The sequence below is a fragment of the Monodon monoceros genome, unplaced genomic scaffold (assembly GCF_005190385.1).
Source record: "Monodon monoceros isolate NGI ecotype Baffin Bay Population unplaced genomic scaffold, NGI_Narwhal_1 Super_Scaffold_12, whole genome shotgun sequence".
NCBI lineage: Eukaryota > Metazoa > Chordata > Mammalia > Artiodactyla > Monodontidae > Monodon > Monodon monoceros.
Window position 1 is genome coordinate 70,686,341 of NW_021703768.1, and position 26,905 is coordinate 70,713,245.

Genomic DNA, 26,905 nt, shown 5'->3' on the forward strand with positions numbered 1-26,905 from the left:
GTTTTAAAGGATACATTGCAAAAGACAAAACAAGCAGGCACCAGACTAAGCTGATATTCATTTCCTGTGTGGGCTTCATAAAATTGTAGTAGACTTCAGTTACTAGATACACAACTGTAGCAGCCACTGTGAAATCCACCAGCCACTGATATTCTGGAAAGTAATGCAATGCTGAAAAATAAAGGTGTAAGAAAGAAAGCTTTACTTAACCTTTCATAAACAGCTTAGGAGGATTTATCTATAATTAACTTCAAACATGTTAGATTTTATTCTGTTTGATGATTTGCAATGTAAGGTTTGCAAATACGAGAATCTAAAAATGCAGGAAATAGATCAAGAATGTTGGCATCCAAAACTAAATTTTAATACCTCATAAATTAAATAATTAAAATAAACCTGAAATGATTACCAAAAATTATTTAAATTGTTGTTAAAAATAAATGATTGAAAAATGAGTTGGTATTTTTTAACTACTCAGCTTCTACAGAAATTATAAATCACGATTTTTTTAAAAGAATCTGAGCTATAATATTTTAGCTTTAGAATACAACTTGATGTAGAATACTACAGGTTTATTTATATTCATTTCTGTGAAGCAAGAGAGTTGAACATTATGTCACATTTATTAACCATACTAACGGAGGATTAGTAATTTTGTGAGTTACTGCAGATTAAAATAATAAATTAAATAAATGTACTTTTTCTTCTCTCTTCTACTCCTACAAGAAAAGCTGATGAAATGCCTGTCAATTTTCCATATAGCCATACTACTTCAACAAACTATTCACTGACATTAAAATTAGCATTGTCTGAAAGTAAGTATAATTCCATCCCCTTTTCTTCTCAAATATGCTGGTTTACTTCTGCCAGGGAGCAGTCTAAAATATCAACATCATTTTGTAGAAGGCCTCCTAAAAACGTGGAAATATATCACATACTAAAATAGCATTTCCTACATTCTCACTGGCACATAATAAAATGATCTACATTGCTTTGGAAAAATTTTAGTTGTAAAATGTAACACCTGAGGATATTCTGAAATCAGAATTTACAGAAAAAATGTTTTAAAAATAAAATACCACTCAAAATAAGACTTATTTAAAATATCAGAACAAACTAACCAAACTTACATTTCTATGAGGACAGCAAAAATTCCAAATCCTTTTATAATTGGGTAAATTATTTGTTTGCTTCAACTTAATTTAACAACACTTAATTTGCCTTCAAGTTATTTTAACTGCTTTAGCTTTTTTGCTGTATTACACCTAATAGCTTCTGAACATCACTCTGAAAGATATACCCTACAGTGGTTGCAAATTCCTACTCTGTAGACCTCCCTCCTCCCCTCTAAAGTCACTCAGTGGAGCTTTTTAAATAACTTTCTGGAAGGATAGCAGAGAAATGGATGGAACAGACAGACAAATATCTGTTTAACTAAAAGTTTTCAGTTTTTATTAACAAAAGTTAAAGTAAATGTTCTAATTCTCCATGCCTGCCCGCACTCACACAGGCTTCCCTCAGGGAACTCATTCACAGCAAACAGCCAAGTGACATTCAAATGTTCTTACATTCTTTAAGAGGTTCTTGTAATAGAGAGCTAATACAAATTGAGAGACTATAAGATAGTTATTGGGATATCAATAATATATACATTCAACAAAAGAACAAATTATATATTCTTGGCTATACATTTAACTCAAGTATTATATTCTTCTTTCTGTATTCAATAATGTAATTATATACATGCTTCTCATAGAATATTGGAATACAAAAAAAACTGAGAGTTCATCAATCCCAGTGGTTTGCACTAACCTTCTGAGAGTCCCTAAAGTTCAGGCAGAAAACCTTCTACTTTTACCTAAACACAGACACAGAGCATGCAATCATGGATGATTACATAAATATAAATAAAAATCTCTCTGTTATTCTGATTAACTACAATGATCTTAATGTTATGTGACCAGTTGTTTAACTAGTACCATTTGCAGTTAGTTCTCAAAATTGTAAAAGTAAAACAAAATACTGAATAAGCTGAAACCACATTACCCCTAACTTCAATTTTTTAAGTTTATTTAAATAGCCTAATTCTCACTAAATGGCTCTACCACATTCAGTGTGTAACCCTGGTCAAGTTATTTAACTCCTCTATCTAATGAGCTAAAAAAAAAGTCAATAACAGTTACATACCTCATAGAACTGTGAGGGCAAGTTTATACAAATAAAGTACTTATAACAATGTCTGATAAGTACTCAATTTAAACTATTATTAAGGTTAATTAGCTGATAACTATTCAATAAACATTAATTAGTAAAAATAACAAAAAATTGTCTTAGAAATCAGGAAACGTGTATAAGTATTCTTGTACAAGTAAGCACACATATAGGATTAATAAAACAAATGGGACAACTAATCAGAAAGTTCAAGTGTTTTACATGTTTTAAATTTTGCATGAAAAATATTTAAAAAGAAAAAAGAGGATGACATAACCAGTCTCAACAGTCTGAATGACACCAGACAACTGATTTATATTGTTCCTCACTGACATTTTCTAGGACACCCTTTCCATATATATACATACAATCTTTGTAAATGTAGAATCGATTTTCAAATGTATTGAAGCCACCTTGTATCACAAAATAATTCTTTATGAGTTGCTTAAATGAATCTATTAAGGTTTTTCTGAGGTGGTATCATTTAACCCAAGAAGGACCAAATTACATAATGATACATTACACAACATTACCAAAATTACTTTTTTAAATGTGTTATTTTAATTCCTCACTTATCATGTAAACCATTAGTTCTCAAACCTGGTCAAAAAAAATCAGAACCACGTGGAACATTTTAAAAAATACAAATTCCCAGAAGCCAGTCTAGATTTACTGAATCTCCAAGGGTAGGTATGGGGCTATCTTTATTTTTAAAGAACTGCTTAGGTGATTCTGACATTCAGCCAGGTTTGAAAACTAGTGTTCTAAACAATATCACCTTAGATGCCTTTCTCTTCTAGGATCTGGATAATTTCATATAAATTTCATTTTAAATTTAAAGTCATTATAGTTATTATACAATTATAAACACTGATATACAGGGAAAAAATTGAATGACTTATTCAGAGATATCCAATGGGTAAAAATAAATCTTGAATAAAGTTTTCTATTCCTAATTCCTAATCTAATTCATCATACTAAAACCACTTTCCTTTCCACTAAATGCAGCATAAAGTTGAACTGTTGTAAATACAGGTAGTTTAATACAAACATACAAATGCATTTCTGCAAGCAACACTATAAAACAAGTAAACTGGTATAGATGACAATTTAGAATAGAATTTGAGATACTGAAAACTGACTGTAATCTCAACATAAACAAAAACTGTGTAACAAACTTGTGTAAGACAGCCTCTTCTAAAAAATGGGAAAAATAAGGCTTACTACAAGTTAGGTGGATAGAAAGACAAATTCAATTCAGATGAAGTCATTCTGAGCTTCTAAAGCTCTGAGAAAGATTTCAATCTATATAATGGACTTAATGATTAGGAAAACAAACAAAAAAATCTAACAACAATAGATAAAGTACTTTCACTAGCATAATATAAAACTGAGATTTACAGAACACTTTACCCAGATTTCCCTTACCTAAAGTATCCACTTCTGTAACTGACTTTGTTTCTAGATGGAGATCAATATCCTTTGGAATGGTTAGTGGCTTACTTTCAATGTGACCATTATATTTCCTATAAAAATCAGACAAGTGACACAGAAAACAAGTTACCCTCACTGTTATTCAAGTGTTTGTATCAAACTAACTACAAATGAGGTTATAAATTTCACAGTGAAAAAGAAGAACTTCTAATATTTCATCAAAAAGGACGTAAGGCACTCAAAAGTAGTTTTTAAAAGGGGAACTACAAAATATGGATGTAAATTATTATGAGAATATACAGATTACCAATGAAAGAGTTACCTAAACTAGTGACAGAAGCAAAACCTTGATTGCTAGCTTAGCACTGCACCCCATTTTTTCTGCTCTCTCTTCTGTAGATTTAAAGACAGCCTTAACATCTCTTTCCTTAGGCACAAGAGTAAAAGGAAATGAAGACAAAATGCATTTCACTTTGAAATTATACACGTACACACACACATACATATAAACAGACCTGTAGGTATAAACAAGTCAGAGCTGAAAAAATATATTAAGATTTATGTGCATGAGAAATCCTGAAATGTGAAAGGCTAGCTCAGAGTTGCTTTTACTACGAATCATGGATGGAGGAAAACAACAGAATTCTTCAGGTGCATGTGTATTATTTCCAAATTTAATTTTTAAACACAATCAAACATAAATCAAAAGCAATAAACTTTCAGTAACAATAATTATAATAACAAGAAACAATTTCGCATTTGTTCTTGTTTAAGTATAAACTGGGAAAACCTCAGTAAAAATTTTAATTCACGTCAATAAATCAAATAATAATTATTGCTACTAAAACAGAATAGTGTTGTTAGTGCATCTTTCTGTAAACGTAAAGCATTTTCAACATATAAAAATTATTGTAAAAATAACAAAATTATTGACAAGGCATATAATAAGAATTTAAATGTTTATAGAATAAATACTGTACTACATAACTAAGTTTTACAAATGTTGACTATGGTAGCTGTGAAAAGGCAAATGTGGAATAGTTAAAAAGAAACACAGAAACTAAAAACTGACCTGGATTAAAATCCTGACTCCTAATAGTTAAGTGAACTTGAACAACTCATTTAACTTCTTTGATCAACAGCTTCCTCATTAGTAAAACATAAATTAAATTACAGTGACTATTTAGGGTTACTGTGTGGATTAAATAAGACTGTGTAAAAGTGTTTTGAAAATTATAATATTAGGCAGAAATATTTTATTAAAAAACATAACCACTGGAATACAGAGAAGGAGGATTTGCACTTAATATTCCAATGAGCTTCACGGTATATTTGTAATGATAAGTGAAAAAGAAAATGGTAGCAAGATCAGAAAAGACAGTCTTTTCAAACTTCCAATTTCATGTCAAATAATCATTAATCTTCAAAGAATTTTTTTTAGCATCCATAAATCCATGAGCCCACATTAATAGAATTTTTATGATATACATGAGGAATTTGGTGACAATATGTTGTCACTGACATTTTATAATATATTATAATCACAGAATCAGAGCCTAAGAAGTCCTCCCCAGCTAAGGAAACTAAGGCCCATTTAGAGAGGCTAACTAACATGCACTTTCCTTGAAAATTCAATATAAATAGGGATACAAAATTTTAAAGCTGGAAGAATCTTTCACAGCTACTATGTTTGGTCCTTCTACTTCACAGATTAGGCTGCTGTGGTCTATTCAGTGAGGTTTATTAGCAGGCAGTTTTCTTCAGAAACTTTAAGTATAATATTCAAGAGCCTAATGGGACCTAAGAAGTTAATACTGTCCACCCCTTTTATTTAAAAAATGAGAAAACAGAGGTAAAAAGCAAATGAATTTGCCCAGTATCTGAGTGGTAGCAAAATCTGGAAAAGAACCCAGACCAACTGGTATCTTTAAATGAGTTGTAAAGACATGGGTTACAGATCTCCCCTATTCAATCCCCCACTAACAATTCTTAAGTAAAATAGTCACTTTTGTGCTTATATATTAGATTAATACACATTGGGTGCTCTTAAAGGGTGATTCAATATTATTTTAGATCATGGATTTTGATCTCAGATTTACCAACTGTTTATAGCATAATCTGTAAATGTTCCTTTAACCAAAGTATCAAAATATATTTACATAAATTCTATTAAATATTTGACACCTTACAAGCTTGACAGTATAACTTACCTATCTTTTCTGCTTTTCCCTTTTTGCTGCTTTCCTGCAAGAATTCTTAATTCTTCTTCTGTAGGATGTTGATACCATCGCAAACTAAGAAAAAAGTAATTCTTTTAAATAAAGAATTAAGATCACCAGAATTATTCACTTATTCTACAAATATTTGAGTTTCCTAATTGTGAAGACACTGCAGGGAAATATCAGGTGAAAAACTCTAATCTGAAACAGATACTACTGCTTAAGTCTTAAAAGGTTTAGATTCAAATCCAGCAACCACTTACCAGCACTTACTAGATGCCAGACCCTGCAATGTTGTTTGTAGGTATTTTTCTTACAACTGACAGTGTATTAACATATATTAAGATCAAATTGGCTTACTTTAACAAACCCTGCAGGCAAGCTGACAGAAGCACATTAGAATTCTCCACCCATTACACAGAAGGAATTGTTACTCGTCTTAAAAAGAGAGTCCTTTGAATGCCCTCAAAACTACAAAGTAGTCTTTGCTTTCCTTTTCTTTCTTTCCTCCCTTTAATTTAGTTGGAGAATTCGCGAACTTTATGTGTATAAGGATTCAAGTGAATTGCTGTATTTACAAAACCCTTTACTCTTGGCTATAGCTAATCCTCTTCAGTTAGGGCTCCAAAAACAACTGACTGTATTTATTACCCCCACCAGCCAGTCAAAACAGCCAAACAAGTCATTGTTATTCCTTCCCAAGCCCCCACCTGGTCATTCTCAATTTCCTGTCTCACGTGAACTTTCTGCCGGCCACCTAAATTTGATATTTGGGTTTTACCTTCAATATGCTCTTTCCACATATTCATTAATTTGGTTCTTTAACTCTTAAAATTCTAAACTTGCCTACTTCCCTGAAAGGACCTTAGTTCAGCGCATCTTCCTCTCTAGCTCTGACTATGGCAAACCTCCCCTTCCTTTCCCCTGGACTAAAGGCATTCTGATCCCACCTTTATTTATTTTTTCGTAATGCAAATCCTATCAAGGTATATATGCCTGCGTAAATCCTTTCCAAGACTCCTCACAGAGTAAAGCAGTGAGTAAGGCAGTTAGGCAAGGACTCTGACCAAGGTCCTGCTGTTATTAAAAAGAAACAAGACACCTAGTATTGATAGATCTTTCAAGTTTTCAACCACAAAAATCTAGATTTTTAAAGTGAAATACCCCAATTTTTAAAAAGTGCTACCGCTGATTTGCTGCTTTAAAAATACTGCTGAACTGGCAATTTGAGTAATAACTGGATATTTAATGATGTAAAGAAATTATTGTTAAAAATTTTTTGTTGTAATAATGGGATTATAGTAATTTTTAAAAAGCTCATATATTTTAGAGATATACACTGAAATATCTACAAATGAAATAATAATAATATTTGCTACAAAATAATGTTGGGGGGAAGCAGAGATGAAGGGGAGCATAGATGAAACAAACTGGCTACCAGCTATTGTGATGAATACACAGGAGCTTATTATATTTGTTATATATTCATGATATTATTCTGTCTATATTCGTTGTATACGTTTAAATGTTTGCATTAAAGCTAAAACACACATTACAAGGCCAAATATAGAGTTTGTGACCTCCTATTTTCACAGCCTTTTACAATCTGACTACTGTCTGCTTCACCAGACTCACCTTCAAGAATTCTCCTTTTGTACATGACATTCTACCTAGACTAAATGACCTTTATTCCACAAATTCTTTCATCCCTTGGCATTTCTGCATATATTCTTCTCTCTGCTTGTGAACACCTATGCTACTACTGGCAAACTCCTAATTTACCTTTGATGGTTTATAAGGCAGTCTCTCTGTGGTATAATAAAGAATATACCTGGTCATTGTCCCCATTTCTTGGCACAGTTTAAAAAGCCCTTGAAATTTTCTGAGTGATAAAGGAGTCTTTGTTATGCTAATGTGGGGACTCAGGGGGGACCTCTAGATAGCTTCTGGAAGGGAGGCAGGTCACCAGAAATACCAACCACATGATTAGAGTTGGAACTCTCATCCAGCTGACCTCCAAGAAGAGGAAGGGGGTTGAAGATTAAGTTCAATCACATGGCCATTGATTAAAAATCATGCCTATGTAATGAAACTCCATAAAATCTCTGGACACCGAAGCTCAGAGGAGCTTCCTAGCTGTTAAACACACTAAAGTGCCTGAAGGGTGACATGCCCTGATTCCACAGGGACAGGACATGAAAACTACTCCTTCCTAAATGCCATCCGATGTGTAATCTTTATAATAAAACTGTAATCACTGCACTTTCCTGAGTTCTAGTTGTTATACAGAATTATTGAACCTGAGGGGGTCATGGGAACACCCTAATTGGTAGCCAGTAGCTGGTTGTCAGAGTATGGCCCAGGGATCCAAAGAACTTGCAGCTGGCATCTGAAGCCTGGGCATTCTTATGGAGGACTTTGCCTTTAACCTGTGGGATCTGTGCTAACTCCAGGTAGTTAGTGTCAAAATTGATTTGCAATTGGTATCAGACCGGTTAGGTTAAAATGGAATATTCCCCTAGCTGACAGATTCTTGGAGTGAAGATTTTATGACTTACTTGTTTTTGTATACTTCAAAACTAGTACAGTGACTGGCATATAGTAAGTGCTCAAAAAGGATCAATGAATGAATTCAGTTTTCCTCTTAGTTTAAGGGTTTTAAAATAAAAAATATATATCCCAACCCAAAATTCCCTAAACTATACTTAACACGGGTAAGGAGGCACTTCCTGAAATTTCGATTGAAGTCCAGAATTTTAACTTACAGTCGATTCTTGTTATTCGCGGTAGTTATGTTCTATAAAGTCGCCGCGAACACTGAACCATTGTTCCTAGGGGAAATACAGGGTTAGGTTCCCACGAGCCTCTGGTCACAACATCTTCATCAATCAATCAATACACACCCTTGTTTTATGTGTGTTTCTGTTTAAAGTACCTTATTTAATATATACTGTTGATTCACTAGTATTAAATTCATGGCCAACAGTAATAAAACTCATGCATGAGCAAAGCTTTTCTAATAACTGTAATCATAAGTATAGTATTTTCCTGATTTCTGTGAATATTTCTAGTGAATTCTCTCTATAAGGCACATCACAGCCTTCTTGTGCTTAGGAACACTAGATATCAAGCACTTCAGCACTACATGTGGGGGCCATTTTAAACAGCGAAGTCACCAACAAAAAGCAAAATGATGAAAAACATGGCACTAAATAGACCACAAAAAGGATACGTGTTTACAATATGAGAGGTACAACAAGAAGGCCTCAGCTAGGAACCTGGGCCTCAGCTGGGAACAGGCCACTCAAATTTTTTACCACTCTGTATATGTCTATAAATGACCTTGAAAGCACCACAAGTATGGGTTTTGGGGTTACAAATAAATTTTAGCAAGTAGGCAAATCACAAGTAGAGAATCTACAAATAATGAGGATTGACTGTATAACATTTAGGAGAACACATAAGCAATAACTCATTTATAAAGACTAAAATTAGTTGTTTATTTCTTTGAGAAATAATTATCAGTGAAAGACTCTTAGTACTATAGGAAAACTTAAGTTACATTTAGAGTCCTGTAATAATAAAATATTATAAGACCCTTACATTTTCTAGGACCCACTTTCTTTTAAAATATTCTCAAACTTGTTTAATCTTATTTTGTGAATCCATTTTTCTAAAATGAACTGCATTTATTATGTTCAGGTCATCTTCATTAGTAACAATTACTGTTCAAAGCTAGAATCTAAAAGTACTGAGTGATCTCAGGGACACTTCCAGTCTGTTACTCATCTATCTATCTATCTACCCATTCATCCATCCACCCATTGATCTATCAGACATTTATGGAGCCCACTACGGTCAAGTACTCTGCCAGGCAAGTACTCTGCCAGGCAACGGAGATATAATCAGCCATAACAAAGCCAAAGTCCCTGATTTCTTGATGTTTATATTTCAGTTGGGGCAGAATTTAACCAATGTTTAAAAAGACAAACATCATATACTGGATACTACACAAAAGAATCAAATACTTAGTGAGAATGAGAGACGAGCCTTAAGGTATTAGGTTACAAAACCTCTCTGAGATGACATTTGCCCAGCAAACTAAAGAATAAGAATGGAGTGCGAGAGCATTCCAGGCAGAGAAGAGTATGTCCAAAAGTACAAAAGCATGAAACAACTCAGAACAATGCAGTAACCAAAAGGGAAAGGAGGCAGTAGCACCATGTACAAGGAGAAACACATGAGGGAGGCTGAAGAGATATAACAGGGAACAGGTCATGCAAAGCCTCTTGGGTCCATACGGAGTGTAGATTTTATGCTAAAATAATGGTTTCAAAGCAAGAGAAATAACTTGATTTACATTTTAAGATTTCTTTTACTGCTCTGTGAATTAGAACAAGGCAAGAATAGCACGGAAATATATTTCAGAATCAACAGTGCTTGTAAGGTAAGGAATGGAAAGAAAGCATGGAATGAAGGATAATATTTACACTTCTGATTTGAGGAAGATGGTGGCACATTTTCTGACATGGAGTAGAGCAGGAAGAAATCAAGAATTTAAACATGCTGAGTTTTTAAGTACCTATGAGACATGAAGTGAAAATATCAAGAGGGCTACTGTATATTAGAATCAAGAGCTCACAGATAACCTGGGGCTATTACATAATTGTGGTATTTAAATCCACAGGCATGAATAAGGTCACCTAAGGGGAAAATAAAACATGGTAGAAGGCTAAATAGTTAATAAGGAAGTGGGAAAATCGAGTTCATGACAAGTATGTAACAAATTCAGCGTCGATGGAAAACAGGGAAATAGGCCCAAAACTAAGGAATAGATATGGGAGGGGCTTTGTTTTTTAAGAAGGAAGGGAGGCAGGGTTGTGACTCTTATTTGTTGTTGCTATTATTTTTAATGGGAGACCTTAAAAAAAAAAAAAAGTGTGCTAACAGGAATAATCCAACGGAAAGGAAGCAATTAATGGCAAAGAAGAGAGGAAAGGGCCAAAGAAAAAAAGTCAGGGTGAAGGTTAGAGGGAATGGGATATAGATCACAAATGCTGGAGTTAGGTCTTGATAGCAGGATACCTCCTCCATAGGCCAAAATTAAAATATATAAACATTAAAAAAAAAACAAAGAGAGGCTGCACGTGTAACTAGGGTTGTGGGTGTGATGGCATGAAGATGAGAGCGACAGGCTCCAGTTTCAAGAGCTTAGAGTGAGGCTGAGGCAGGCATGTATAAATGAAGAGAGGATTTGGGTTGAAAAAGCTGTCTGAGAAGTGGAACACACAAAGACTGCCAGGTAGCATGTAGTAGCCATCTAAGGACATGGATTCAAAGTAAAACCTAAAGGTACAGTTGCACAATTTTTTTCAACAGTCAATGCTTCATACACAGTTTGATTTCATATCATATGATTCCCATCTACTATACTTTAAGTTCTGGTCTCAATTTTTGGTCTTTTCCTTTGCAAAATGACTTGCAATCTGCTTGCCCCTGATGCACTAGGCCTTTCAAATATGGGCTTAGAAGACAGATATAAAAGTTTATCAGCCTTAGATTCGATATTAAATAACGGTTACAAAACCACAATTAGAGAAAAATGCTTTATGTTAAGCAAAAGAAGCATGATGTAAAATTACACATGAAATAATCACATCCATGAGGGGAAAATATGAATAGAAAAAATTAGACGGAAATACAACAAAATTTACACAGAGATTGTCTTTAGCTGAGAGGAATATAGTTTGCTACCTCTTATTTTTCCTTTTTATCAATTTACCATCTTTTTCTACATCATAGGCATGTATTGTGTTAGTAATAGAAAAAAATTTAAAAACAGTAAGTATTAATAGAATCTCACTACAAAACTGAACCTCTTACATTTAAGTTAAATTGTGTTTTATGACATTTGCTTTGGCTATTTTCACTTATATTCAGACTGTCAGCAGTGTCTCAGATAACAAAGCCAACTTGGTGTTATACTCCACTAAATCACTGAAATAATTTTTCAATAATTTTCTTGCATAAACCTCTTACATAAAGTAATATCAGGCTACAACCTTTCTTACTAAGGCAGTTCAAGAGCACTGAAAAAACATATACCAGAAAATACAGAATGTACTGACCTAGATTCTTTAAAAAAAATTTAAGCAGCGATGTCATTTCAAGCAAACTACTTAAAAATTTTTCAGAAGTAAAAATTTCAGAAATTTAAAATGAAAATCTGAACATGAACAAATATGGAAAAGCTTAGTATTGAGAGAAAGCTAAAAAAAAGTTAACACATAAATAATCATACAAAACTCTTTCACAACATAGGCCACAACATAGTTTTAGTCTCCATTCTAAATCTCTAAATAATAATTTAGAAGTGAGAAAAAAAAAAACTAAGGGAAAACAAACACCACCTAAAACCTAGAAAACCTTTCAGTACAAGTAACTAAAATATCATTTATTATACATATACATTCTCTTGTTATTTATTGGAAACTTTACTAGAATATCATGACATTCTGGAACTGGAAGTTAAGACAGCTAAGGGAGGAAAGCAAGGACTCAGGCATTCCTTAAGGGCAGTAGCTTAAGGTTTAAACCTTTCCCTTAGGTCATAGGTCCCACCTACTGTGCATTTGAATAGTAGGTTTCTCTCACCAAAGGGAATTTGCAAATTCTTGGATCAGGCAACAGGCAAAAAGAGTTAAGAGCAATTGAATAGGGTGTTTTCACACCTTCTTTACCCAATATAGGATGAGACAAAATCAGAATAAATCCAACCGTAATATATTTTGAGTCAGGGACATATGAAGGGAAGTAGCTGACCAACATGAGAGCCTAGGGGAATAAAGGGGTAGAGAAAAATGCATAAGGTTTGAGCTGAACAATCAGGAAAATGGAAAGCAGGTTCAGCAAGGAAGCTATAAGGGAGAAAAAGCAAAATCCTACTCCTCATGCAAAACCCACTATTCAAATGTACAAAGAATGTAACCTATCACTTACCTCTCCATGAAAAGAGGGGCCAAGCAAACTTCAAAACAAAAACGAACTTTAATTACATTAGAAAGTAGAGAATAATTTGGCTACAAATCAGTGGTATGCTGGACATGATAAAGAACTAACGTCTTTAGGCAATCTGAGCAATGGTTAGAACGAATGTTCCTTGCGTTAGGGAAAGCAATTCACAGTAAAGGTAAAGAGAAACCAACTTTCCACAATTTTTCTTTCCTTTGGGGAGGAAGGAGGGAGTAGAGCAACCTAAGGGCACTAGACTCTTCGCACCTGAGTTTTTCAAGGTCAGTAATACTTGCTCACAGGTTATGGCAAGAAAAATTTTGCTACTTAAATTCTCGTTAAAGCAGGAATGCCTCAACAGTCTGATAGTTATATAAAAAGGCATGTAAAACAAGGAGAACTAATAACATTTTCTAGAAGAAAAACATTTGTCTATTAAAAAACTGGAAGAATGCAATACAAAATAATTATAATTTAGTAATGTGGAATAAATTTAATCTCAAATGGTGAGGAGAGGTATAATTTTAAAAGATGATATTTCTTAAACTCTTCTTCACACTTAGCATGATTTTGGTAATCAGAAAAATGCTGATGTGCCTTTTAACTTAGAATAAATGGTGACTGTAATCCTAGAGAAGCCAGAAGAATAAGTAAAGAGTAAGTAAGTAAAGAGAAACCATATACTCCTTATAACCTGAGGATATCTTCTAGAAGGCTAAGCACAGCTAGGGAAAAAAGGTAGAAAAAAGAAAACCTTCAATAAATTACTCTATAAACTGCCAGCAGAAGTCACAGTGGTTGTAGAAAAGTTCAACTCCACCAAATTCAAACCTTGGTTCAAGTATGTCTGTTCCAGGACAAGGGTCTGGAATTTGATAAGCAGCCATAAATCAAATAATTACTAGACTATGAATCAGACTTCCAGGGTAAAAGGCCTGGATCTGTTTCATTTTTCAGTACGTAAACAGGAGTAAAGCTAAAATTTTCTCATCTGTAAAAATGGAGACATGGGCTTCCCTGGTGGCACAGTGGTTGAGAGTCCGCCTGCCGATGCAGGGGACACGGGTTTGTTTCCCGGTCCAGGAAGATCCCACATGCCGTGGAGCGGCTGGGCCCGTGAGCCATGGCCGCTGAGCCTGCGCGTCTGGAGCCTGTGCTCTGCAACAGGAGAGGCCACAACAGTGAGAGGCCCGCGTACCGCAAAAAAAAAAAAAAAAAAAAAAGTGGAGACAATATCACCTACAGCAAAGAAGGACTAGGCACTTACCAATCCTGCTTTTACTTCCTAGGTACAATGAAAAGTGTATTTCCCAACCTGTTGTGCACTTTGGCCTGAACCAGTCATAGGGCTCCAGACTATGTAATGTGGGCAAAAATGATATATCTACTTCTAAGCTTGGCCCCTAGAATCTCCTGAAAAATCCATAGCCCACTCTCTCTCTACTTGCCAACCAGCATAGCATCTAACAGAAGGACTCCAAGCAGCAGAAGGAACAGAGGAGCCACAAGACAGAAGAAGCCTAGAATCCCGAAGTAACCACCTGAAGGATAGCTGAATCCTTGAATCATCATTTTGTGAAGGATCTACACAGAGAGCTGCCTGACTGACCCCTCTCAGGTACCCCCATTTGACCCTGATTCCTGTCTGAGGAACTGAGTGAGAAACTATTATTAAGTTCAGACACCAAGATTTCTGAGGTCATAACATATCCCAATACACCTCCTTCTTCCAAGTTCAGAGTGTAGAGATCCAAATGAGATAACAGAAATAAAAATTTTATCAGTACAAAGTTCTATAACACTGTAAAGGTAATATTAATGGAATTAAACCAGGCTAAAGACTATGCATTATTTTTTTGAAAACTAGATATCTACAATACTAATTACAATATATAAATGTTATTTAACAAGAGCTAGAAAACTAGTCAATTTTTAACATGAAAAATCAGCAGGTTAATTTATAAGCAAAAACTGCTAATTCCTTCAAGGTACTGACTTCTTCAGGAAATTGGCAGGCTTACTCATTAAGTCAACATAAGTCAAACAGGTGCCACTTCACACCTTCCATTCTAAAAGAGACAGAGGTTGATGAGAGATATGGACAGAAACTAATTTACATGATAAAAAGGGAAGCCATAACTTTTAAGGAAAATATGAATACTTACAATTTGAAGATATACTGGTGGAATAAATATTAAGTCGACAGATACCGAAACTAAAAAGAAGTTTCTTCTGTCATACCCATGATTAACCTATCATGGTATCTACACATCTATTCACTTGAATAGTTCTATTAAATAGCTATTCAATATAGTCACTCCCAAACCATCCTACACTATTCATAATTTTAAAAGTCCTCATAAGCCTCTCCCTTTAAATTTCTTCAAGTATTTTAGAGCCGATAATCTCAGAAGGCCCTCAGTTCTTTCTCCTTCAACTCAGCCACATCATATGGTTTAAAATGCAAACTGTCGTTTCTGATCAATAATATTTTTACATAAGCAATTTAGCAGAGATTTTAGATTTTCTTAGTATTAAAACAGTATCATTTCATCACAAAAGGTTGGCAAAACAATAATTATCCCAAAATGATAAAATCAATATTGTTATTCAACAGAGTTAGGCAACAACATTGAGCAATATAGCTTCATGACCTAAAAATTTCAGAATTAATATTAAAGAAAAATAGATGATCTTAAGAACACAGAGCAAAACAAACAAAAACAGAAAGGAAATGAAACTAACTACAGCAGAAGAGTAACTATTACTAGAAAATCCTGACTGGTATCCTTGGAACCGCATTTGGAATTACAGACAGCATTAATTACCACTAAGGTTAATCTATTTATAAAAGCAAATCAAGATCACGAAAAACATCAACTTCACGTTTATTTTTGAAGGTTGAGCGCCTCTTCAAATTAGCAATATATATACTTATGACACATACTTGTCAAATGAGTAAAGATTTTAAATATATTGTTCCAATATTAACAAAGAGAATCAGTTTTCAAGCTCTGAAGTTTTAGTTTTATAGAAACAAATGCGATGCAGATTATGTGAAAAAGTAGAAGTTGCCTATAGACTATCTTTAAAGCCGAAAGAGACCTGGAAGTCTCCCTGGAGACTCATCATAAACAAAATCTAGAAATGTGCAATTCTTAGTAGAAAACAAGCTACCTTAATATGTATTTTACTTAGTTTATTAATTCAGATTCCTTTTATTTAGAATTAATGGTATTTGCCCAGCAGATGTTCACCCTTTCATGATCTACGAAAAAGGTGTTTTTTTTTTGTTTTTTTTTTTTGCGGTACGCGGGCCTCTCACTGTTGTGGCCTCTCCCGCTGCGGAGCACAGGCTCCGAACGTGCAGGCTCAGCGGCCATGGCTCACGGGTCCAGCCGCTCCACGGCATGTGGGATCCTCCCGGACGGGGGCACGAACCCGTGTCCCCTGCATCGGCAGGTGGACTCTCAACCACTGCGCCACCAGGGAAGCCCCGAAAAAGGGTTTTTGCTAAGCAAAAAAAAGGAAGCAAGATTGCACAGGGCATAAACGCACATAGTTAAAAACTAGTCACAGATGATTTACTTTTTTCACTTATAAATAGCTTTGATGAAGCTTTTATTTAACTTTACTAAAACTTTAGTCATTATTTACTTTGCTAATAAAATACACATTTTTAAACTGCTGTTCTCTCACACATTCCACACACGTGTGTGCCTATCAGTATTCAAAAAAACTTTTTAAGCAGTCTAAATAATATTTTCCTATTTAAACACTGATATGGAAAAAGTATAAAGCATTAGAGAAGAAGAATATACTTGAAACTAGAAAACAAATTTAAGCTTTATGGATAGAATTGCTTATTATTGGTCTTGCAATATATGAAATCATTACGAGGATTATAGCTATCCATTGCTTTCTAACTTCAAACGGTCTAATAAACAAAAGAAAACTGATATACAAATCAATAATAGAATTTGGTTATTTATTAGAGACAAATAATTGGAGTAAAACTATAGTCATGGTACCAAATCTATAATTTACCTTTCATAATTATACAAGATTGTGGCATGTATTTCTGTATGCAGAGTTTTACTGCTTTTGCCTCACTACACCTCCTATATTTAACTTCTTTACTTTTGATTTTATTCTTTTATTGTACAAATTTCAGCAAGGTAACTTACCTCCTCTGCAGAAGGAGGGGACAGTAGTAAGCTTAAAGTGCAGTAAACAAAATTAAAATCCTACAAAACAACTTCATCGCCTCCTTACTAAATTAAAGTTTAAAATTATTTTCAGTAAAAAAAGGGCCCCTAATTCTCATAATAAACTCTCAAGTAAGTCACCAATAATAGGATATGTGCTTTGAATCACTTTTTTCAACAATGGTAAAAATATTTAAGCACTTCGATTTATAGTCTCTTCCTCTTGTTGACCAACTTTTATTAAAGGTAACTAGAAAAGTCATGTGATAGTTCCAGTGGCCATGGACAGAAAGGGATAGAGAAGGAAGGGACTAAATTCTTGACCATGACCCAATTACCTTTGTACTAAACAGATAAACTACTAATATCTCAAGTAAGAGAAATAAGGAAGCTAGATTTTCCTCATTATTTTCTTTTTTCATGTTTTTAGAAAACTGGAATTAGCACTTAACTTCTAGGAAGTTAATCAGCCTGGTAAACTAAACAAAGATTTGAAAATGCCAGTCAGAATCAGCCTATCCTTGCCTTACCTGCCATTACAGAGTAGCCATCGAGCAAGAGAATAGTGAGGTATAATCTTCTGCATGACACTGGCCATCACCATGGTAACAACCAGCTGTATACCTATCACACCCTGTGTAAAGAAACAAACAAACAAGTTTAACAATGAACGAATTTAGATTTGAGGACATTGCTGAAAAGCTTTCTATACATTTTGAAAATTATACTTTAAGAAAGATGGATTTACTACCAAAATACATATTATTCTGCCATTTAGGTATTCAAGACCACATATGTTTAAATTTAAAATACATGATCCCCTCTCATAATCCTCTACAAGTTAAAGTAGCATACACATTCAAAATCTATTCCCAAGAAACGTTCTCCATTACTAAAGTGTACCAAAATGAAGTGAAAAATGGTGATTTTGTTTTTTTCATCCTTCTCCAAAGTTACTCTATTCAACACACTTAAAGCACTACCTTGGCTAGGTCTAAAAGCAGTATGCATTTTTTAAAATTCTAGGGTGGTAGTGAATGACTAAAGAGCATTAACTATAGTAAGTGTGATGGAAGAACTGGCCTGAAAGTCACTAGAAAAAAAATTTTAATTAATACTGTCATCACCAACTTCCAGTGGGTGGGCCTTCAACAAGGTCCAAAAACGCCCATAGTTTGCTCTCATCAATCCCTCTCTTGTTCTCCGTAATACCTAATTCAAACCTTCTCCCATCTCCTCACACCTCCAACTTCCCTCAAACTTTTTTTAAAAATTCTTTTTATTGAAGTATAGTTGATTTACAATCACAGCAAAGTGATTTAGTTATACATACATACATATATACACACACATATATTCTTTTTCATATTCTTTTCCATTATAGGTTATTTCAAGATATTGAATATAGTTCCCTGTGCTATACAATAGGACCTTGTTATTTACCTATTTTATATATAGTAACTTGTATCTGCTAATCCCTAACTCCTAATTTATCCCCCCCCACCAAACTTCTAACTCTCTACTCAGTAGAGAACATCTTCCAGTTCACAGAGAGAAAAACAACAGCATCAAATGAGAACTCTCACTTGCCATGGACAAGCTCACAATCACTTGCATCTGCACCCTTCTTCCACACCCTCTAGACATAACAGAGCATCTTCAGTATAAAGCAAATCCCTCTATCTATGCTTCAGAGCAAATCCTCTCATTGATTTTCAGGAAACTTAATCAATGAATAGCTTCCCTCCTGTATCTTCCTTAATCTCTTCTCTATTTAAATCCTTCCTATCAGCTTTTAACACCTTTCACCTTTCTAAAAAATACCAATAATTTTCTCTTATTCTACAGCCCTCCCCTTCTTCAAATACGTAGCCACTTTGCAAAAGACTTGTTTTCACTGTTTCTATGTTCTCATATACCCACACAGTTCCCATCTGACTTCTGCTTCGGCCCATTCCATTAAAACACCTACAATCACAATCACTTCACCTTGCCAAATTATCCTTCCTTATCTTAAATCTCAGCATAATCCCAACAAGGTCTACCAAATCCCTTGCTTTACTCCCACCTAGATGACCATTTCTTTATACTCCTCTTTGTTGGCTCTTCCTCTATCTAAGCAGTCCAAAAATAAAGTTGAATTCCTTCCTCAATGCCAAACAAGTGCATTTTAAAAAATGTTAAAATGTTTTTTAAAAAGTAGTATAGTTTATCTGGTTTAAGAGCATGGACTCTGGACCCAAACTGCCTGGGACAGAATCTGCCATCTACTGGCTGCATGCCTTCTGGACAGGTTATTCAAACATTCTGTACCTCTATTTCCTCTTCTATAAAATGAAGCTAATAATTCAACCTACCTACTAATCAAGCTGTGGTTAGTAATTGTGCCTGTTACAGAGTAAGCAGTCAATATGAATTAGTACTATTGTCATTATTACCACTACTATTATGGGATAATTTTTTTTAATTTCAAAAATACAAGAGACTTTGCAAAAAATAACCAATGTTACTTCTATAAAAAATAAATTTAAAAAACAAAATAAATGGAATCATACCATAAAAAATGACATGTCTCCTAAGTGATAAAAGAACACAAAAAAATTTTGCAAACATCAGGTTTCATCAACTGTTCAATAGGTTGTACACCACTGTAACAAATGCACTATCATGATGTGGGATGTTGATAGTGGGGGAGGTTGCGCACATGCCAGGACAGGGGACACGGAACCCTCTATACCTTCTGATCAGTTCTGCTACAAACCTAAAACTGCTCCAACAATATGAGATTTTAAGAAAAATCAAATCAAATTTATTCACAGAGAAACAATATAAATAATGTCAAAAGACTAACTGGGAAAAGCTATGTAAATCATATCACAAAGGGATAATCCACTTGTTAGATATTATATAGAGTTCTTATAAATCAATTAGTAAAAGAACAAATGCCTAATTTAAAAAGAGAACAAAAATGTACTTACTGTTCTTTAAAAAAGTAAAATGGCTCTTAAACAGGACTGTTTTTAAAATGCCTTTGAAACCTGCCTCAACTCTGGTTTCACTGTGGATATTTTAATGCCTTAAATTCTATCAATTGGGTTAAGATTCAGGCCACTTTTACATTCACCTAACATCAAAGGTTACATTTTTACCTTTTTTCTTTCACATTTCCTATCACTTGAATTTACTATCCTATTTTCTATGTAGATTGTGATAGAAGTTCTGCAATCTCCATACAATGAATGCCGCTACAAAGAACTCTTTCAGGCAGAACAAGGCCAAGAAATACATTAGCAAGTAGGTCAGAAGGTTAGTCTATTTGAGATAATAGACTTAAAAGCAAAAGATAATTTTTTAGCCAGGGAAAGTTTTGTGGACAAAGTGAACCTCAATCTAGCCTTGAAAGAAATGTGATAGTATCACAGTATCTTCAAGGTCATCTAGTACAATCTCTCATAAACATATATAACAATTTATTAAAGTGTAAACTCCTTAATAGCAGAAATCATATCTTAGTCACACCTAATAAATGTTACAGGTATTAAATGGCATTTCAGAAAGACTGATCTGGAAGATATATATATATGATGGACTGTGATGAACTGGGAAAAAGAGGCATCTTGCCAAACTCTCTCCTCTTACTCCAAATCACTAAGCATAAACTGCTGATAAACCCACTACTGAAGAATGTAAACCATGGGAAGGCAAAAACAAACAAAAATCAGCAAATTGGACTGACTAGAATTAAGAATAGCAACTAGGCTTCTGCAATGATCCAGACCAGAAATGATGACGCTTTAAATTACTGTGGTTATCTCTGGTACTCAGAAGAAAAATGCATTCTAAGGATATTGTTGAAGAATTCAGAGACTGATGGTATATTGAGGCAAAGGAGGAACTAAAGAGATCAACCCCAAGAAAGGCAAACTCATTCTCAATGTTGTAGTTAATGTTTGACTAAAAAACATTCAATGGAAAAGTGTAACTTCACTCCATTCATTTACCTTACTATGCCATTTCCATCTTTTTAAATGAAAATACTTTCTCAAAACCTCATCTATATACTGGGTTAAATATATTGTATAATAGAAGTTTTCTTCCAACTTTCTAATAGAAGTCAATAAATCTTTCTGAGAATGAATCAGCTGTTAGGTGACCATATATGTGGTACTGAAAGAAAATATGTTGCTTTTTTCCCAATACAAGAATCTACCTAATTTTTTGGAGAAGTAATTTTTAAATTATATGGAATATATGTCCCCAAAGTTATTCCTTTTCATACATATTTAGAAAAGAGTCCTTGGAATATATTTTCAAAATCGCAACCATTTTATAGAATTATATGTTATCAATTTAATATATTATTAATACTAAACTTAGATCAACTTTTGAGACATTACTATACAATTGACAATTACAGTGTTCATGCCAGGGATTAACATATTAAAAACTCAATTCATTAACTAAGAGACACAATCATTTGAAATTTAAAAACAAGGCATTTAAATAACCTGCCCTCACTGACCAATTTAAATGTCTATGTATGTCTAAGTTTATACAAAACAGAATTTTTGAAATGTTTAAAAACCAAATTTCCTGAATATTTTTCATTATTTTTAATTAAAAGATAATGCTTAGGGGCTTCCCTGGTGGCGCAGTGGTTGAGTGTCCGCCTGCCGATGCAGGGAACACAGGTTCGTGCCCCGGTCCAGGAAGATCCCACATGCCGCGGAGCGGCTGGGCCCGTGAGCCATGGCTGCTGAGCCTGCGTCCGGAGCCTGTGCTCCGCAACGGGAGAGGCCACAACAGTGAGAGGCCCGCGTACGGCAACAACAACAACAACAACAAAAAAGATAATGCTTAAGTAAATTTAAGCATAAACAAACATAAATTTCATAACAAAAAACTATTAAACTGGGTAGATATGCGCTGAAACGATAAAGTCCATCATGGCTGAACTCTCAAACACACAACCATATGGGTCATTGACCCAAGTGGCCTTAATGGTTTTATTAGGGCCTCAAAACAATAACTTGACCAAAGAGATGGTTTCTGTCTGGATTCATTGCCCCTAGGCCCCAATTCTCTTGATAACTGGAACTGGGGAAAGTCAATTATGAAATAGCTCATAAGCACCCAAGAAGGGCGAAACACTGGGGCAACTTAGGTTTCAACCTTTCCACATCTATTAACCTGAGGCCATGAAGAGCAAGAAAAAGTTATTTGCCTTTAGTCTACAGAAGAATGATTTCAATTTTTGTTAGTAATCGTTTCTGGGTAGGTTAAAAAAATTCTTACCAAGGAAAATTAAACAATTCTCCAAGAAATAAAATATATCAAACAGCAGTATTTTACCTTGCTTGACAATAAAACTCCCCAAACCTAAAAACAAACATCTTGCAATTTTTTTTTAAGATTTTTTTTTGATGTGGACCATTTTTAAAGTCTTTATTGAATTTGTTACAATATTGCTTCTGTTTTATGTTTTGGTTTTTTGGCCGCAAGACATGTGGGATCTTAGCTCCCCGACCAGGGATCAAACACAGAAGTCCCAGCAATTTTAAAATTCAAACTTGGAACAATATTATGTCAACCTCAGCGGAGTTGACATTTTATTTTGTTTCATTAAACTAGCTCTGCTGCTGACAACAGACTGAAACAAAGTATACATTGTTTAGCATCAGAAGGCAAATCAGCATACATACTTGGGACTCACACCACCCAAAGGGTTTTAATTATCACCCCCCTTGAATAAGTAAGAAGGGAAAAAAAAGAAAGAGGCTGTTACCCAATGACGTTGCTATTTTCAGTTTCTTAACTTTTTACATATTTTAGTGATAGCTAGACATGTTGAAACAGACTTCTTAGAGATGCTCAAATGATTTATACTATAAAGAAGGGGCGAACTTTGTTATTTCAATCTAGATTCACATAAAACCTAGAATTCACACACTGAGCAGTTAAGCAAACCACCTCTGTACAATTTACAAATGAAGAAGTCAGGGTCCAAACAGCGAAGACCACAGAACTACTCAGTCACAGACTTATCCAGAACCCAGACCCCTAATTTCCAACCGAATGCACTAAGTTATTTCAGTGCATTCAATGAACATTTATCAAGTAACACACTTCAGGCACTGAACCACCTGCACACAATAGGGAGAAACAGCACAGTCCCTGACATCAATGAGCAACCAGTCCACTAACAGAGTAAATGGACCCTTACAATACAAAGTTATGAGACAACAGGCAGAAGATTCTATGAGAACACAGCAAGAGAGAAGAGAGAGAGAGAGTACTGAGGGCAAAAAGCTGTGAAAGGGGATTGTGGAAAGTAAAGCATGAGTCAAGACTCGGTGGAATCAGCTTGATGAACTATCAGTGATATCTGCTTCCCATAGGATGACAGTAGTCCAAAACCAGATACTAAAGCACAAAACTTACAGGTTTAGAATTTAGCCTGGAAACAATAAGGAAACCCATGAAAAGTAATATGACCAGATCAGTATTTAAGAAAAGTTGCTCTGGATACCATGTAAAGACTGGATGAGGGATAACCCAGCAGCACTAAGACAACTGCCCAGGTATGAAAGGAGGAACTGCACTAAAGGTAGCAGCAGTACTGCAGGAAGGAGAGATGCAGCCTCTCTTACGTTGGTGATAAGAACTATATAGAATCACTATATATTATAGTGACAAATGAGTTAGGGTCTTGGCCAAACAATGTTAAAAATCTATAAATTCAAACTATGTCACTACAGAAATTATTTATTTATATCTATAAATGAGAAAAGCAAACAAAAATTTAATTAACAAATATAGGCTGTCTGCCTAACATACATCCAATATCTTACTGGCTATTATTAGAAACTTGGCAAAGGACTTCTGTGTTTCACTGACTATTATAACCCAAATACTCAGAGCAATGACATTTAGAATAATTCAACGTACATAGTAGGGTTGAAAGAATGAATGACACTACTACAAAACAATCTGTCTTAACAGAAATTAAAATCCAAGATTATCATATTAGGTAACAACAAATATTATTAAGACAATGTTGGAGCACAAAACTGCATAGTACTATGAACAACAGTTACAAAAATTCAAAAAATTCAATACAAAAGTTTCATAGAGTGGATGAGTAAACTGAAATCAAGGAAGGGACTTCCAGGCTAAATGACAAATGTGAACAGAGTAACCATGGGACAGCAAAAAGCTTAACTCAACCAAAGCAGGCTTTAATATATGACAAAGAATCGTGAGAAATCAGATGAAGACAGAATTTCAGATTGTTAAGAGTCTTTAAAACCAAGAGGAGGCATCGAGCTGAGGCGTCTATAAAGATCACCTTGGAAGGCTTTTTAAACAGTCAGGGGTAGGAGAATAAAATAATGCAAGTAACATATAATGAAAATTAGACACAGCAATATATTGAGCAATTAAAGAGAAAACCTAAGACTAAGGTAGAAACAGTTGAAACTAGGAAGGAAAGAACAAAACTAAAACTTGGTCAGTAGAAAACCAATCAGACTTTTGAGTGCGACTGACCACGAAGGAAAACAACTATAGAATAAAACAGGAATGTCTCAAAGGTTATTTCAGGATGTTTTAGTTTCAGTGACTGGCAGAATCCTAAAGCCACTGACAGAAAAGTTGTAGGCTGAAGGGAACTCAAGGAAGTGGACTAACAACCCTACCACAGGCCTCCCACCTTGGCTGTATCCTCAGCCATTCAGAACACACACAGAACATGTTTCTCTGGTACAACCAATTCTACATCAGACAGACTGGCAATAATCAGATTTGTAAGAGTTCTAACAACTAATATACAGTGAAACATAAGCTATCAAGTGAATCAGATGCTCAAGTTCACTAAGTGCTCCACTCCATTACTGTCTTAATGATACACTGGAAGTCAAATTATAAACAGGCTGCTTGGTACGTAGTGATTCAGAGCAAAAGGCATCATTGAGGGATATTTCATTCACGTAGCAATGAAGTCTGAAGAAATACACAAAACAGCCCTCTAGAGTATAAAATACTCCAACACTAAATAGTTCTGGATAAGTATGTCCAATTCTGGCTATTCAAACTGCTTTTCTAGACTTTCAAACGACAAAACTACTTTCCAATCCTATTTCTTTAGGCGAAAACCTATCTAAAATTTTCTCTATCTTTTGACATGCAAATACCATTGATTTGGCTACAATCTAGTCTACCTTAGGTCTTGCAAACAATCCACATCTAAGATCAAGGTGAGAGGACAACTTATTTCTTCCATCATGTGTTGATTTTATCAAACTCTTAAAATGTTAACCACCCCTCATGCCACCTACAAATAACATGTGATAAGTGGTATGGTAGAGGTCAGTGCCCAGTGTCATGGGAGCATTCCAAGAAAGGGAGTGATTAAATCTACATTAGAGAACTGGGAAAGACTTGTTCACAGAGGTGACATCTAAACCAATGTCACAAGGTTAAAGTAGTATCCCAATGTCAGACAGGAAAAGAATACAAGTTTAGACAGGTACACCTATTTGTACCAAGAATGTAAATGGCATGAGCTGAAATAATGAGCAGTTCCACACAGCTAGATTTTGGTATGGGTTGCCCAAAATGGACTCTTCTGCAGGTACTCAGAAATAAGTCAAGGATCCTAAGCCTGGAAGTAACTAAACCAAATATATTTCGGAAGGATAACTCTGCCACTACAGTGGAAAAATCAAGTGGAGGGAGGGTAAAAGTAATTGGAAGCAAAGAGCTAGATTAGATATCTGCTGAAAGAGTCCAACCAACACCATAAAAGCCTAAACTAAAACAGCTTCAAAAACAAGAGCAAAATTAAGAACATTTTTTTAGAGGAAAAAAAAGGAATTAGGCATGAGGTTAATAATTATCTCTGCAAGAAAAGTATCAATAGGTAAAGATTAAACTTAAGTGATTATGTAAAGATAAAATGAGAATAATGGCCATAATTATTCCTTGGAAAAATTAAGCACTAAGAGGAAAATATGACAGTTACTAGAAAGGTTCACATATAAAAATATACATTTGTAAGGGGGAAAATATACATATTTAAGGCAAAAGGGAAGGAACCAATATAAGGGGGCTGCTAAATATTCTAAAAAGGAGTTAACTGTGGGTATTGCTTATGAATCAGAAATAGAGGAGACTGAAGGCCTAAGTTGAAAGTAAAACTTTATGAGACCTTGTTCTACTGAACAGAAGCACAAAAGGTATAGAGACGTATTAAATTGAAAAACTGAGGTCTTCAAAGGTTACATAACTTGGCTGGGGTGGGATAAGGAAAAACTAGGTCAAGACTTTTGATGCCCTGCTTTCCACTGGATATAGTCATTTTGGAAAACTCATTACATATCATTTCAAAGTCCTCAGATCATTCCCTAAAAACCATGATGGGGTGGAGAGTTGATCTGTAAACCAAAAGAGGGTAGGGGCAGCAAGTCGTGAGAATTTTGACATAAAAGTTAACGGAAGAATTGAATGAATAATTGCCAAGCAACTACAAGTCTGCATGACTCAGTAGCTCAGGTACAACATCAGAGAAATGAAAGATGTGGAGTTACAGGTTAAATCTGCAGGATAATTAAGTAGCTGGTCAAGAGAGCCAAAGAAATGACCAAAGTGGACAAAGTTTGAGAGATCTTGAAAAATAACCACATCCAGGTCAAGATCTTGGCAATATGACTGAGAGGATGTCCAGAAACTTAAGAAAGGTCTGATGAACTTATACATGTAGATGACTGACAAACCCAAGCTGCATTTTTAAAAACAATTACTTCCAGTAAGTTCTTTAATAGA

General features: G+C 34.6%; 1 protein-coding gene across 7 annotated transcripts in view; it reads right to left on the reverse strand.

Annotated features, from left to right (window-relative positions):
• TMEM161B (transmembrane protein 161B) overlaps positions 1–26,905 on the reverse strand; it is a 69,417-nt gene that overhangs the window by 30,974 nt on the left and 11,538 nt on the right. Inside the window, exons 2-6 of one of the 7 annotated variants that reach the window (XM_029218364.1) lie at positions 17,614–17,717; positions 8,630–8,695; positions 5,856–5,939; positions 3,640–3,737; positions 15–171 (exon numbers count right to left, since the gene is read on the reverse strand). In XM_029218364.1, coding sequence (XP_029074197.1) covers positions 15–79 — 65 coding nt within the window. In that variant the 5' untranslated portion in view covers positions 80–171; positions 3,640–3,737; positions 5,856–5,939; positions 8,630–8,695; positions 17,614–17,717. Of the gene's footprint in view, positions 1–14; positions 172–3,639; positions 3,738–5,855; positions 5,940–8,629; positions 8,696–17,613; positions 17,718–26,905 lie in introns of those variants that run through there. The other 6 variants (XM_029218362.1, XM_029218366.1, XM_029218365.1 and 3 more) reach the window with 6 other exon arrangements.